This window comes from Lampetra planeri, chromosome 55, assembly GCF_965212315.1.
Source record: "Lampetra planeri chromosome 55, kcLamPlan1.2.h2, whole genome shotgun sequence".
Lineage (NCBI taxonomy): Eukaryota > Metazoa > Chordata > Hyperoartia > Petromyzontiformes > Petromyzontidae > Lampetra > Lampetra planeri.
Genome location: NC_136161.1, coordinates 1599336 through 1615704, shown reverse-complemented (window position 1 = coordinate 1615704; position 16369 = coordinate 1599336). Strand labels below are relative to the sequence as shown.

General features: G+C 51.9%; 1 protein-coding gene across 1 annotated transcript; it reads right to left on the bottom strand.

The window, feature by feature from the left end:
- Nucleotides 1-4638: 4638 nt before the first annotated feature.
- Nucleotides 4639-12542, bottom strand: LOC144735504 (uncharacterized). Its single transcript, XM_078617900.1, has 2 exons — nt 10724-12542; nt 4639-9219 (listed from the first exon to the last, which is right to left on the bottom strand). The coding sequence occupies exon 2, from the start codon at nt 9118-9120 to the stop codon at nt 7042-7044; it is 2079 nt and encodes a 692-aa protein (XP_078474026.1). The 5' UTR covers nt 9121-9219; nt 10724-12542; the 3' UTR covers nt 4639-7041.
- Between the last annotated feature and the right edge of the window lie 3827 nt (nt 12543-16369).

Here is a 16369-nt window from a genome sequence, read left to right as displayed (position 1 = left end):
TTCTAGGGTGGCAGCTGCATTGGTGATGCTAGCGACTCACGGCAAGATGGTCCCTGGGTTCGATTCTCGACTCTGCGTGGAGTTTGTATGATCTCCCCCTGTTCTTACAGAGTGAGTGAGTGGAGTTTGTGTGATCTCCCCCTGTTGTACAGAGTGAGTGAGTGGAGTTTGTATTATCTCTCCCTGTTCTACAGGATGAACGGATACTCTGACCGTACTATCCGCCAAGCTGTCTCTCCCCCCACACAGAAACAGCCACATGAAACTCCGACCAAAACTATCACGTTACCATACATAGCAGGCGTGACCAAAAAGATCTCCAAAATTCTAAACAAACATAAGATCCAAGTCCGATTCAGTACAGTGCATAAAATCCGTGATCTGATTCCATCTGTGAAGGATGTCGTTCCTGACTTACAGTATCCTGGAGTCTACAAATTGAGTTGCATTTGCGGTGATTGCTACATTGGAGAAACGAAACGTCATGTTTCTGATCGTGTCCGCGAGCACAAGTCAGATCTGAAACACGGCAGAACTGATTCTTCGGCCGTTGCCGATCATTGCTACAACTCTGTGGGCTCTCATTAAATTGTCTTTTCCGAGACCAAGGTTCTCTGCAAACCTCCTGGCTACCATCAAAGGTTTGTACACGAAGCCATACAAATATACAAACACAGACATAATTTCAACCGTGATGATGGGTACAAACTTAGTAATCATTGGAAAGATGTTATCAACCACGCAAAAAAGACTTAGTTACACTTTTTTGGACCATCTTATCTGACAGACACTATTTTACTTTACTTTACCGAGTGTTAACATCCCCAGTGTTTAACAGTGCTCTCTCTTCGTTGTTCAGCCAGCATTGGTATAAACATGGGCATTTTCGTGCCTTTCAATCATGTGTATTGGGCCTCCCCTCCCCCCTCTCTGTCCAATGCGTTGGCGTGTGCTGCAGCGGCCGCGTTCGCGCCGTCGGGCACATCCTTTTGGCCCCGCCCCCCTCCCTCCCTCCCGATACGTTCCATTCATTGGCTACCACATTCTGATGAGCCCCCCTCTCCTCCCCCCTCAACTTGCTTTTAAGGGATTGCATCTTGAATCATTGCCTCACTTGATGCAGCTAATATGGCTGTGACGGTCCCACTTGATGACGGAGACTTGTGTTGCCTCCGAAACGTCGTGACTTTTATTTTATATTAATTTTGATGTTTTACCTACGTGACTTTACCTAAAAAACCTAAGAATATGAATCCTTGCAGTCACGAAAGCTTCAAATCTAAAAAAAAATGAGTGAGTGGAGTTTGTATTATCTCCCCCTGTTCTTACAGAGTGAGTGAGTGTAGTTTGTGTGATCTCCCCCTGTTCTACAGAGTGAGTGAGTGGAGTTTGTATTGTCTCGCCCTGTTCTACAGAGTGAGTGGAGTTTGTATGATCTCCTGTTCTACAGAGTGAGTGAGTGGAGTTTGTATTATCTCCCCCTGTTCTACAGAGTGAGTGGAGTTTGTATGATCTCCCCCTGTTCTACAGAGTGAGTGAGTGGAGTTTGTATTGTCTCGCCCTGTTCTACACAGTGAGTGGAGTTTGTATGATCTCCCCGTCCTACAGAGTGAGTGGAGTTTGTATGATCTCCCCCTGTTCTACAGAGTAAGTGAGTGGAGTTTGTATTATCTCCCCCTGTCCTACAGAGTGATATTGAGTGGAGTTTGTATGATCTCCCCCTGTTCTACAGAGTGGGTGAGTGGAGTTTGTATTATCTCCCCCTGTTCTACAGAGTGAGTGGAGTTTGTATTATCTCCCCCTGTTCTACAGAGTGAGTGAGTGGAGTTTGTATGATCTCCCCCTGTTCTACAGAGTGAGTAAGTGGAGTTTGTATGATCTCCCCAAGTTCTACAGAGTGAGTGGAGTTTGTATTATCTCCCCCTGTTCTACAGAGTGTGGAGTTTGTATGATTTTCCCCTGTAATACAGAGTGAGTAAGTGGAGTCTGTATGATCTTCCCCCTGTTCTAAAGAGTAAATGATTGCGTGGAGTTCCTACACTTTGACATTAGAGAATGAGACTCTACACTGCGACATGGCATCATGATTCTCTACACTGTGACATGAGAGCATTAGTCTCTACACTGTGACATGGCATCATGATTCTCTACACTGTGACATTGTATCATGAGTCCCTGTTGCTGTTTTCTAAGTAAAATGTAAAACGTATTAATGATATTGTGTTTATGGTATCGTGTTTACACTATTATTAAATTGTATTTATAGTAACACCCCGATTTACGCCCTTCCACTGTTCGTGATTTACTGCTAACGCACTCAACTTGCCGGTACCAAATCGCGTTTCACGTACACAGGCACCTCGCCGTAACACACTCGAAATTTGCGAACTTTACCATCGAGACCCAACTTTGTAGTGACGCAGTTCGGAGACAGGAATTATTGGAGGCACCTTTCTTTATTCTTTGCACACAATGGGGACTATACGCACCCTATGTGGGTGTACACTTTATATATTACACACACAACCGTCGATTGTCGGCGACACTATCGAGCTGTGACGGAGGCTTGTGTTGCGCCCGAAACGTCGTGATTTAATTGATTTTATTGTATACCTACGTGACTTTACCGAAAGAACCAAAGAGTTTGTGATTTTATTAGTTTACACTTGAACTTTATGGCGGGAACCCGGGGTCCCATAAGCCCCCGGCTCTCGCATAAACTGCGTTGCTACGTCATTCTATGTCTGTTGAAGGCGAACAATACGGCAATCTATTCCTCTCGACTCGCTCTACAGTCTACACGATGCCCTAATCAAAGTTTCAAAGTTTTGTTTCTTCTACGCATTCAACCTCGCTGCGCTTGCATGACATAACAGAATGATCCGCGCCAGGTGGGTCGCGGCGTTTATGTGCACGGTGGGATGGAGTCACCAAAAATATATCAATTACGATTTTTACTTCTGTTTCTACAGGTAGGAACAACAGGTTCCACACTGCCCACCAGGGATTATTTGTCTGTCGTGCATAGCCACGCCCTCGATTTGTATTTCATAGAAGAGAGCTTCGGGCGGGCTCAGCACCACGTGACGCGCCGCCCCACGCAGCTTGCACCACGTGACACGGATCGCTCGAATGCGCCGTCCAACCAAGTTCCGACCTGCCCACTCCGAAGGAACGTGTTTTAACTCACTCAGTCTGTTGTGTTTCGGGTCCCCGGGGTCCCGCCATAAGGTTCACTTGACCAAGGGGCAAATACAAATGGCGCGTTTTCGTCCGAGAGTTTAGTGTGTTGTATCTGTATACTTTGTTGAAACGTAAACCCAACAGTTTGTCAGTTAAAAGCGTTGCAAGGATAGGCGCGCGCAGACAGAGAAAAAAAATGACGTTTATAGGTAAGATATACAACAATCCCTCGCCAAACGTGGGGGTTAGGTTCCTGGAAAATGTCACGGGAGGCAAATCCGCGGTTGTTGAAGTACAGGGTCCTAAGGGAAATACGGGGTTAGGGGAGCCACGGCCGCTGTCAGACTCGCCAAAGCTTAACCAAGTTGCCTGTTAATTAACTATACGCCGAATAAAATCCAGTACATTACAGGCAATAATACATATAAACTGTTGCATTAACTTCATGTACCTTTAATATTAATGATGGTGATGACAATGAGATGATGGGGGAACGGCTCGCTAGAAGAAGGGGCCAGAGACGCACCGCACTCACCTTCACCACTCGCTTACCACGCTCTCGGCTCTACGATTGAGGGGGCAAAATGAACGTGAATGCGCTTGCGACAGAGGTCGCAAACGGGTTTTGATTCCTTACCCGTACCCGGCCGCACCAGGGTCGCAAACGGGTACCCGTACCCATACCCGGCCGGGTATGGGTACCCGTACGCTACCCATGCCCTACCCAAAATGAGTGACAAACGGTGACTCACCAGTGACTCACGGCCTACCCGTACCCGGCCGCACCAGGGTCGAAAACGGGTACCCGTACCCGGCCGGGTAGCCGGGTTTCGGGTAGGGTATCGGGTACCCGGTTGCGACCTCTGGCTTGTGACGCGACGTGGTCTAACGCGCTGCGAGAATTCGAGTAGTAAGTTCACGGTATCAACGAGAACTGACGGTGGCAGCTGATCAGCTTCGCAGCAGCCACGGGGTGGCGCTGTGGCGCGGGAGGAGACCCACGGCTCCGCGAAATTAGTGGCAATGACGTCACGCAAAACAATGACGTCATGTCGCAACGCAATGACATGTTAAACGCGTCATGTGGCTTCCTTGATACCGCGTGCTTGCTTACCCAAGGATACTCAAATTTCCCAACCGCGATTGGTTAATGGGTGTTCAAGTAATAAACCGTGTAGACATGAAACTGTGTTTGGCAAGTCCGCGGTTGGCAAGGGATTCCTGTACACTTACTTTTGAGCATCCTCTGTTTAGGTTCTGTACGACGTCACGATCCACCATACCATCACTCGTAGTAGTAGGTTCAATACCACATTATGATTCACGATCCCATCTCTAGTAGTAGTAGGTTCTGTACCACGTTACGATTCACCATCCCATCTCTAGTAGTCGTACCTACAACTACTAGGTGGTGGATTATAGCGTAAACTATATGTATGATTATCCGTATAGTATGTTTAATACGTGGTACAGTACCTACTAGTAGTTACGACCCACTATCCCATCTCTAATAGTAGTACCTACAACTAATAGTACCTACAACTAGATCTTGGCTTTGATTGAAGTTTTTTCCATTTACTTTCTGGTTTTCAGGACCGCATCCGGGGTGTAAACCGGACTATGCCTGTACTTTTTGAAAACGAATTTCTTTACAACTGATTCTCGTGTTTAGTTTATTGTCTTTACACCCGCACCTCCGATCAGCACGGTTGGCTACGTACGGTGCAAAGGAAGTTTAACATAGCGCTTGTTTCTACCGCTTTAAAGTAATCTTTATTTCTTATGTAATTCCACTTCTAATGCATTCTTTTAGACCTGCTGCTCGTTATTTTCTGCGATGCATCCATGTTGACAATGTTCTATTAATTTAGTTTCAATTATATAATTATGTAACAGCAGCACCTTGCCACGATCATTTATTGGCAGACTCCGTAGGAAAAAAACAATGGTGTTTTATTAATCGACTTTCTCGACAAAAAAGTGAGAAATTATTGGAGGGATCATCGCTCTCCTCGGGAGAGAGGGGACGACTCAGAGGCGCCCAGAAGAAGGAACCACAGATGAGGTGAGGAGCCAGTGATACAGACAACTGCCCAAGCTCTGGTTGTATCTCTAAATTAATGAGTGTTTACATGTGGGAGGACACCGGAGAGAAAACCACACATGCGAGGGGGAAGCACTCTATCCCATACAGGGGTGAAGAGGTGGAGTCCACCTTCTTGCGATAGCGCCTTCTGGCACAGCCTGTGTTATAGCTCCTCCTCGACGCCCACCCACGGATGGAATTTGAACTTCTTTCGCACCGTATGTAGCCAACCGTGCTAATCGGAGGTGCGGGGGAAGGACAACAAATTATGGGTCTCTGTGTGAACCTATGGGTCTCTGTGCGAGTCTATGGATCTCTATTGAGTCTATGGGTCTCTGTGTGAGTCTATGGGTCTATGTGTGAGTCTATGGGTCTATGTGTGAGTCTATGGGTCTATGTGTGAGTCTATGGGTCTCTGTGTGAGTCTATGGGTCTCTGTGTGAGTCTGTGTCTCTGTGTGAGTCTATGGGTCTCTATTGAGTCTATGGGTCTCTGTGCTAATCGGAGGTGCGGGTGAAGGACAACAAACTATGCATCTCTGTGTGTCTATGGGTCTATGTGTGAGTCTATGGGTCTATGTGTGAGTCTATGGGTCTATGTGTGAGTCTATGGGTCTCTGTGTGAGTCTATGGGTCTCTGTGTGAGTCTGTGTCTCTGTGTGAGTCTATGGGTCTCTATTGAGTCTATGGGTCTCTGTGCTAATCGGAGGTGCGGGTGAAGGACAACAAACTATGCATCTCTGTGTGTCTATGGGTCGTTGTGTGAGTCTATGGGGATCGTTGTGTGAGTATGGGTCGTTCTTTGGCACCGTACGTAGCCAACCGTGCTAATCGGAGGTGCGGGGTAAGGACAACAAACTTACACAAAAATCAGTTCTAACGAAATTAGTTTTCAATCTTGATGATTTAAAAGCCCATAGCTCCCAGTAGCTTCCTAATATCGTAAGGAAGCACGTTCCAGACAGCCGCAGAAGCGCATCTGAAAGCGCCTCGCGATGTGGCGCCCACCGTCTTTGTTCGATGGCGAGCCCCAAGAGCTGCTGCTGCTGCGAGGATGACTGGAGTTTACGATCCTTGACGAGATGGTATTATTGTTGATAATGCGTCACCTGAACGTGGATCATAGCCAAACATTGACCCCGAGTTTTATTGTAATCAACAATAGAGATGAAATCATGTACACAATACACTGTCCCGAATACAGTGTACACTGTACCCAAAACAGTTTACACTGTACCAAATACAGTTTACACTGTACCCAATACAGTTTACACTGTATCCAATACAGTTTACACTGTACCAATTACAGTTTACATTGTGCCCAATACAGTTCGCAACTGGCATCGTCAGGGTCGTGATCGAACCCACTCCCTCCTATATTATCAGGCGAGGTAGTCAACATCTCCGAGCCATTGTAGCGTTAAGGTCGGGATCGAACCCACGACCTCCTGTATACCAGGCGAGGTAGTCAATATCTCAAAGCCACCGCGGCAATTTGACTTTGTGAGAAATCGCAATCGAGTGACTTGCGGCGTCAACTTATTTTCCATTTTTGTCGTCTTTGCCATTAAAAATTTGAACTGAAACTCCAGGACATGCCGATGATGGCCGACTACTCTTTTGCGAACGACGTCTCTGGGAGACCTTTAACGTCCGCTCCGATAAAATCTTTAACAATGCACCGCAATAGTATTAATCCGTCGGGGGTTACGGCCCACCGGTGTTAGGAACCGCGATCGTTCTGCGACTGGGCCATTGCGCTCACCACCCCTTTCATCGCGTGGTGGAGAATGCTGCGGAGCGCTTATGGTCGTAAAAGTAGTCATCTCTGCCCTCCTCCTCATCCTGCTCCTCATCGGCCCAGCGAACTCGGTTGCTGCTGTAGTTGGATTCCAGAAGCTTCTGAGCGGCGCGGTAGCTCTTCCAAGCTTCCTCGCTCCATCTCATGCCTTCTAAATCCTCCTCATCACCATCATCACCCTCATCCTCGTCATCATCCACACCACGACCACCTCTACTGCCACACTTGCTGCCGCTGCTGTAGCTACAGACACTGTCGCATTCGACGACATCGCAGGGGGCACTGCGCCTGCCGCCGCCGCTGGCGTTCGTGCAGCGGATGTCAGTGGCCATCCTCCTCCCCTCGCCCCGACACCGCTCCTCTGCTGCGGCCGCACTCCTCCGGCCTGGGCCCTGAAGCCGTGGGTCCGCGTCGGGCCAGTGACAGTCGTCGGACGCCTCCCCATCATCGCCTCTCCTCCACTCTGACTCCGGGCACCCGCGCACTTCTCTCGCTTCCCCGAGGTAACGGTCATTGCTTGTGGCGTCCTCCCCATAACGGCTTTTTACCCTCGACTCCGACGCTACGAACTGTTCCCGGACCTCCCCGGGACCGCATCTCAACCTCGACTCCGATGCTCCGAACTCTTCCCGGATCTCCCCGGGACCGCATCTCAACCTCGACTCCGACGATACGAACTCTTCCCGGACCTCCCCAGGACCACATCTCAACCTCGACTCCGATGCTCCGAACTCTTCCCGGATCTCCCCGGGACCGCATCTCAACCTCGACTCCGATGCTCCGAACTCTTCCCGGATCTCCCCGGGACCACTCTTGAAGTCCGCGTTTGGCCAGCGACACTGGTTTGTCACCTCCTCGTGACCTCTCCTCCCATCTGACTCCAAGCACCCGCGCACTTCTCTCCCCTCCGTGTGACCGCATCTCAGCATCGAGTCCGGCTCTCCGTGCTCTCCTCTGCCCCTCCCGTGACCCTCTCGCGAAAGCGGCGAGGGCACGTGGAGGCGCCGCTCAGGAATCTTGTTGCTGCTCCCCTGCCTCGAACTCAGAGCTTGATGCCCCTCCTCCCGCTCCTCCTCCACGTTCCCCACGTGACCGCTTCTGAACGTCGAGTCCGGCGCTCCGTGCTCCGCTCTCGTCTCCCCGTGGCTGCTTCTCGACATGGGGCAGGGCGTGTGGCCGACCTGCGGCCTCGTCCCACGGGTCTCCGCTGCCTCCCTCCTATCCCCACTTCTCCCCTGGTACTGATTCGTGGCTTCTTCACGGCCGCTTCTGAACCTCGACCCAGGCTCAGTACACACCTCCGTGGCCTCCACGTGACCACTTTTGGACCTTGACCCAGGCTCCGTATACACCTCTGTCACCTCCACGTGACCACTTTTGGACCTCGACCCAGGCTCCGTACACACCTTCGTGACCTCCACGTGACTGCTTCTCAGGTGGCACTGGTCCGTGACCTCGTTGAGACAGCTTCTTGACCTTAACTCGGTCTGCGTACACACTTGGTTGACCTCGATGTGACCGCTTCTGAACCCAGGCTCCGTACACACTTTCGTGACCTCCACGAGACTGCTCCTCAAGTGTGTTTGGTCCGTGACGTCGTTGAGATCGCTTCTTGACCTTGACCCAGTCTCCGCACACACCTCCGTGACCCCCACGTGACCGCCTCTTGATCCGGCCTCTGTACCCTCTCGCATATCCTTCCCGTGACTGCCCATCGTAACCGTAAGCTCTTCCGCCACTTGCCCACAACTGCTTACCACGACGGAGTCCGCCCCGTGACATTCCCCCGTGACCACTCCGAGGCTAATCCTCAGGCAGCAGCGATCCGTGACTTCCTCGTGACTTGTGCTCACCATCGAGCCAGTCTGTACAGACTCTTCCCTCAACTCCTTGCCGTGACTGCTTCCCACGCTTGGACTCGGATCTCCGAACGCTTCCGTGACCTTTGTGAGATTGCTCCTGGAGTCCGACTCTCCCCTGACGTGCTCGTCCTTGACCTCCCTCCCGTCACTGCTTGGCATGCGCGGACTCAGAACTCCACAATGGCCCATGACCCCCTCCCCGTGACCGCTCTCTACTTCTGAGTCCGACTCTCGGCACTCGTCCTCGTCCTCCGTGTCGCTCCTTCTCAACCTCGGCTCCTCCGTGACCTAAAAAAAGTACAAATATTATTTTATTTGACCACGGCAGGCCCACTGAGCTACGTAGCTCTTTTTGAGAAGCGACAAATGATAGCTCAACCGAGTGGCTTATCATGGAGTCGCCACACAGAGACCCACAGACTCACCACATCGAGACCCATAGACTCATCACACAGAGACCCACAGACTCACACAGAGACCCACAGACTCACCACATCGAGACCCATAGACTCATCACACAGAGACCCACAGACTCACACAGAGACCCACAGACTCACCACATCGAGACCCATAGACTCATCACACAGAGGCCCACAGACTCACACAGAGACCCATAGACTCATCACACAGAGACCCATAAACTCACCACATCGAGACCCATAGACTCATCACACAGAGACCCACAGACTCACCACACAGAGACCCACAGAATCACCACACAGAGGCCCATAGACTCATCACATAGAGACCCATAAACTTACTACACAGAGGCCCACAGACTCACACAGAGACCCACAGACTCACCACATCGAGACCCATAGATTAATCACACAGAGGCCCACAGACTCACACAGAGACCCATAGACTCATCACACAGAGACCCATAAACTCACCACATCGAGACCCATAGACTCATCACACAGAGACCCACAGACTCACCACACAGAGACCCACAGAATCACCACACAGAGACCCATAGACTCATCACACAGAGACCCACAGACTCACCACACAGAGACCCACAGACTCACCACACAAAGACCCATAGACCCATAGACTCACCATACAGAGACAATAGACTCACCACACAGAGACCCCATAGCCTCATCACACAGAGATCCATAGCCTCATCACACAGAGACCCATAGACTCACCACACAGGGACCCATAGACTCACCATTTATAGAAACATAGACTCACCACACAGAGACAGACAGACTAAATTAATACAAAAAATACTATTTTCGTTACCAAATGATGGCTTAACGAAGTGACTTTTTACGTGTAAATCTATAGCCGAGGCCAATGCAGAAGGTATATTTGTAGTTTTCATGTTCTCCCCATGGTCGCATGGGGTTTTCTCCTAATTGCCATGCCAACAGGCGTCGTCTGGGTCGCTGGGATCGGATCCACGATCTCCCGCATACCCGGTGAGGGAGTTAACATATCATAGCCACCGAAGCGCTCCTCATAGAAACAAAGATCCCCCATGTAGCCTTACCAGACTGTTGGGGCAAGTGCTGTTGTATAGCCGGTATGAAGGCCGGCACGGTACGCATGGGGGTGGGTGGCCAGCACCACGCCCGACCACCTTTGTCTCCCCCAGCGTCCACGTTTACAACACATCACCACACCAGGCACTTATTCGAGGCGGAGTCGACTCCCCCTCTCACGCACAAACTCCAAACAACACGCAGCAGCAGTCATCAGGGCACCACGGGGATCGGACCCACGACCTCCCGCATACCCGGTGAGGGATTTAACATCTCATAACCACCCCCACCCCACCTACCTCCCCGTGACGTCTCCGCAGACGCACCTGGCCACCCCCTCCGGGACCGCCGTCTGCCGCCCCCCGTCCTCCTCCTCCTCTGCGACCGCCCGACGATGGCCTCCAGCCGTGGCCGCGTGGCTCCCCCCTCTCGGCCTCGAGTCGCTCGACGCGCAGCTCCAGCGAGCGGGGCCAGCGCGGCTCCGTCGCCTCGTGGAGCAGCGGCCGAGGCCTGGCGCACCGGCGGGCAGAAGGGGGCTATCGTGGAACTGCTTCGGGGGGGGGGGGTGCTACGGTTCGTTTGGTTTGTGTTCGCTAACAGCACTTGCCACAACGGTTTGTTCAGGCTATCGGGGGGATCTTTGTCTTTGTTTGTTTGTAATGTATGAGGTGGCTAGGAGATGTCGTCTCCCTCGCCTGGTGTGCAGGAGCTCGTGGGTTTGATCCTGGACCTTGACGTTGCCTGCTGCTGTATATTTGGAGTTGGCGTATTCTTTATGTCTATGGGTCCCTGTGTGGTGAGTCTATGGGTCTCTGTGTGATGAGTCTATGGGTCTCTGTGTGCTGAGTCTGTGGGTCTTTGTGTGGTGAGTCTGTGGGTCTCTGTGTGATGAGTCTGTGGGTCTCTGTGTGGTAAGTCTACGGGTCTCTGTGTGGTGAGTCTACGGGTCTCTGTGTGGTGAGTTTGTGGGTCTCTGTGTGGTGAGTCTATGGGTCTCTATGTGGTGAGTCTATAGGTCTCTGTGTGGTGAGTCTGTGGGTCTCTGTGTGGTGAGTCTATGGGTCTCTGTGTGGTGAGTCTATGGGTCTCTATGTGGTGAGTCTATGGGTCTCTCTGTGGTGAGTCTATGGGTCTCTGTGTGGTGAGTCTATGGGTCTCTGTGTGGTGAGTCTATGGGTCTCTGTGTGGTGAGTCTGTGGGTCTCTGTGTGGTGAGTCTGTGGGTCTCTGTGTGGTGAGTCTGTGGGTCTCTGTGTGGTGAGTCTGTGGGTCTCTGTGTGATGAGTCGGTGGGTCTCTGTGTGGTGAGTCTATGGGTCTCTGTGTGGTGAGTCTATGGGCCTCTCAATGAGTCTGTGGGTCTCTGTGTGAGTCTGTGGCTCTCTGTGAGTCTGTGCGTCTCTGTGTGAGTCTATGGGTCTCTGTGTGAGTCTGTGGGTTTCTGTGTGGTGAGTATGTGGCTATGTGTATCAATATCTCTGCCTCTCAGTATTTAAGGCATTTGTGGCTGTCTGTGTGGTGAGTTTAGAGTATTCGGCTCCTACTATACATTTCCACACGTGATGATGAGAAGCCACTTCGCTGAGCTGTGGTTTGTGGCCAAGTTGCCTCTATAAAGAAGCTACATAGCTCAGTGGGCCTTACCTGGTATTTAAATCGTTTTAGTAGAACACGTGTTGGTTTGTGCGACCAATATCACGCATAATACAGATTTTTTTGGGTGAGATCGCCTAAATATAAATGTGTCGTTAAACTCTCCACCACTCGACACAGCCAATTGGTAAGGTTTGTCACGTAAACAGAACGTGCCAATTCGTTACGGGTACAGCACACCAATGTGTTGGAGAGCAAATCTACAGCACCCCCCCCAAAAAAAAAACCTGTATCGTGGATAGTTTTAGTTTAGTCTTAGCTTAGCAGAAGGTGATATCACGGATGATCTTCTGAGCTCCCTACGAGTAACTTTATATGCGCACATTTTCCCATGTCTGGAGACGTTCATCGCATGACAATATTAAAAACAATATGAGTTTAAGATAGTAGTAGTGGAATTTGGTCAAGTTAAATAAAAACATACAATTATTTAATTGTCACGGGTATTTCGATTCGGTTTTGGTAACTGGATGGCCACCAGATCATTAATAAATTCCCTAAATTATGCAAGAATCTCACAACCACTAACCTCTCAGCCACCCACACACCCCCCCTGCCCCCACCACTCACCACCCACACACCCCCTCCTGCCCCCACCACGCAGCCACCCACACACACACCCCCCCCTGCCCCTCCCACTCACCACCCACACACCCCCCCCGCTCCCACCACTCAGCCACCCACACCCCCCCTGCCCCTCCCACTCACCACCCACACACCCCCCCTGCCCCTCCCACTCACCACCCACACACCCCCCCTGCCCCCACCACTCACCACCCACACACCCCCCCCTGCCCCCACCACTCACCACCCACACACCACCCCTGCCCCTCCCACTCACCACCCACACACCCCCCCTGCCCCTCCCACTCACCACCCACACACCCCCCCCCACCACTCACCACCCACACACCCCCCCCCTGCCCCCACCACTCAGCCACCCACACACCCCCCCCCTGCCCCTATCACTCAGCCACCCACACACCCCCCTGCCCCTCCCACTCACCACCCACACACCCCCTCCTGCCCCCACCACTCAGCCACCCACACACCACCCCCTGCTCCCACCACTCAGCTATCCACACACCCCCCCTGCCCCTCCCACTCACCACCCACACACCCCCCCCTGCCCCCACCACTCACCACACCCCCCCCCCCCTGCCCCTCCCACTCACCACCCACACACCCCCCTGCCCCCACCACTCAGCCACCCAGACACCCCCCCTGCCCCCACCACTCAGGCACCCACACACCCCCCCTGCCCCCACCACTCACCACCCACACACCCCCCCCTGCCCCCACCACTCACCACCCACATCCCCCTCCCTGCCCCTCCCACTCACCACCCACACACCCCCCCTGCCCCCACCACTCAGCCACCCACACACCCCCCCTGCCCCTCCCACTCAGCCACCCAGACACTTGCCCTACCCAGGCTGTCAGGTTCAGATTCAGCGTTGGGGTCAGAGTCGGGCTGCCATTTGGGGTGAAAGTCGTCGGGGTGAGTGAAGAGTCGTTCGCTCACTCGCTCCGCTCTCTCTCCTCCTCGAGGGGACGGCCCCAGTTGGACTCCAGCTCCGCCAGCCGCGCCCGCAGGCCCGCGACCTCCCGGCGGGCGCCCAACGTCCACCACGCCAGGGCCGCCAGGAGCGGCCGCTGCTGCCGGGGCCCATCGGCCCGTCGCTTCGCGGCCTCTGGCTTAGCCGTCCCAGGCCCGGGGGCCCCGGATCCGGGCCGCCCGGCCTCCTCCCGGTCCGCGCTCGGGGCCGACGGCTTCCCAGCGACGGGCCGAGGGGCCGCGTCAGAGCGACGCGTTGGTGCCTGCGCGGTGAAGGAGGGGAAAAGGCGGCGCTCACGACAGAGAGGGGCACGTGGATTAGTGAGCGTGCCTACACACACATGGTGGCGACACCATCATCATCACCACATTGAACTTCATCGAACAGTGGATGAACCACGATGATGATTATACTGAGAGGCAGAGAGATTCATACACAAAGAGCCACAGACTCAACACCCAGAGACCCATAGACACACACAGAGAGCCACAGACTCGCACAGAGAGCCACAGACTCACACAGAGACCCACAGACTCATTGAGAGACCCACAGACTCACACAGAGACCCACAGACTGACACACAGAAGCCCACAGACTCACCACACAGAGACCCACAGACTCATTGAGAGACCCACAGACTCACCACACAGAAACCCAAAGACTCATCACACAGAGACCCACAGACTCATTGAGAGACCCACAGACTCACCACACAGAAACCCAAAGACTCAACACACAGAGACCCACAGACTTACACAGAGACCCGTAGACTCACACAGAGACCCGTAGACTCACACAGAGACCCGTAGACTCACACAGAGACCCATAGACTCCCAAAATAGACCCGTAGAATCGCATAAAAACCCATAGACTCACACAGAGATCCGTAGTTTGTTGATCCTCCCCGGCACCTCCGATTAGCACGGTTGGCTACGTACGGTGCGAAAGAAGTTCAACATGCACACATATTAGGGAACACATTTTTTTTATAGCGCAGATGCGGATTGGATATAGCGCGATCGAGTGAACGGAGCTACGTCACGCGGCGTAGCACCGTCATCACACAAGGCGTTGAGATGATGCTCCCAGATGGCCAGCCTGCGCACGCATCTTACGCGCTATTGCGGACTGGAAACTAAGGGGCCGTCCATAAATCACGTCACGCACCTGGAGGGGGGGGGGGGTCAGACATTTGTGACGATGGGGGGGGGGGGGGGGGTTGAGAAATGTGACGTCACATCAAAATGCGCAACTTAAAAAAAATATAGTCAACACGTTCTACTTAATTAAATAGACTTTTTAATAAATGTTTTCTCCTACAACATCAGTGTGCAGTTCCCAAGCTCTTCGGTCCCCTATCTATCATCTCAACTTGTAACGTGTACAGACAGACAGAGAGGGGTGAGGAGGATGAGGAACCACGCACGAGCAGCGGCAAGGCATGGGCTGCTGTATACGAAGTGACGGGCGCTATACCAACAGTTTTGCTCGATTTAACACGTGGAAAGCTTTCGCCACCAATATTATTCATAATAAAGGGTTTTGGGTTAGATGGCGTTATTTATAAATGTGTCGTAACCCTCCACCACCCGACACGGCCAATCAGCAAAAAAATGTGTCACTTTTTCAAAGGATAAAATAATTCACTTCTTTAGCCCACCGGTGTGCTGAAGAGAGATTCAACAGCATTTTTAAATTTGAGTAGTTCGACGTTTCGCTGATAATTACAATCAGCTTCATCGGGCAAGAATTGTGAAGCTCTCCTGTTGCTTCCGGTCTTAAATAGAGCAGCAGCATCAGGGTGACGTCATCATTTAATTCAATTCAATCTGGTGCAGTGATTCGAGGCAAGGAGGGGGAGGGTATTGTAATTATATAGATTGGTAATCATTCAACTGTTATTCATTGGTGTTTGTTTCCCTTATAAGGAATTGCCATTGTATTTATTTAATAAAAATGACACATTTTTTACTGATTGGCCGTGTCGGGTGGTGGAGGGTTACGACACATTTATAAATAACGCGATCTGACCCAAAACCTATATTATGAGTTTTGCTCGAGTTCTGCCCGAGTCTCCGACACGGCGTGACGCACAGACCCCGATTCTCTCCCTCTGACGCCGCAGTCTGGAGCCGAGGAATCGCAGAGCGAGGAGCAGGAGCAGCAGCAGCCACGGCAGGCCAGAGGCATGCGGAGACGTTAGGACCCTGCGGGCAGCAGTGGGAGAGAGATCCGCTTAGTACGACTGTCACATGTGTGGACACTTCGATACGCGCGGTATGAAGTTGATGTGCAATAACTGAACTTTGGATGCATTTACTGTTGTTTTAATGGCATGAACGAAAGTATATGTGAAGTGAAATGATAAATAAATACTCTGAAGTTAGTTAATAAATAATAAAAGTATCCATCTACTGTACTATATAAATAGATATGACGTGCTCATACATACAGACACATGCACATACACACACACAATCACATACACACTCACATACACACACACAATCACAACAACAACAACAACAACCGCCATTCGCCACTAAGTGGCGGTGACGTCACCACGACGCTTGTGCCAGGCCATGTGCACCTTGAGGCCACGTGAAGTGTCGAACGCCCGCTGGCAGGAGGTCACGGGGCAGACCCAGGTGCCACGGGTCGACTGACCGAGATGACCGAGATGACTGGCTGATGCACCACCTGTGCCCCCTACTGTACCAACTTGCTGTGCTTTA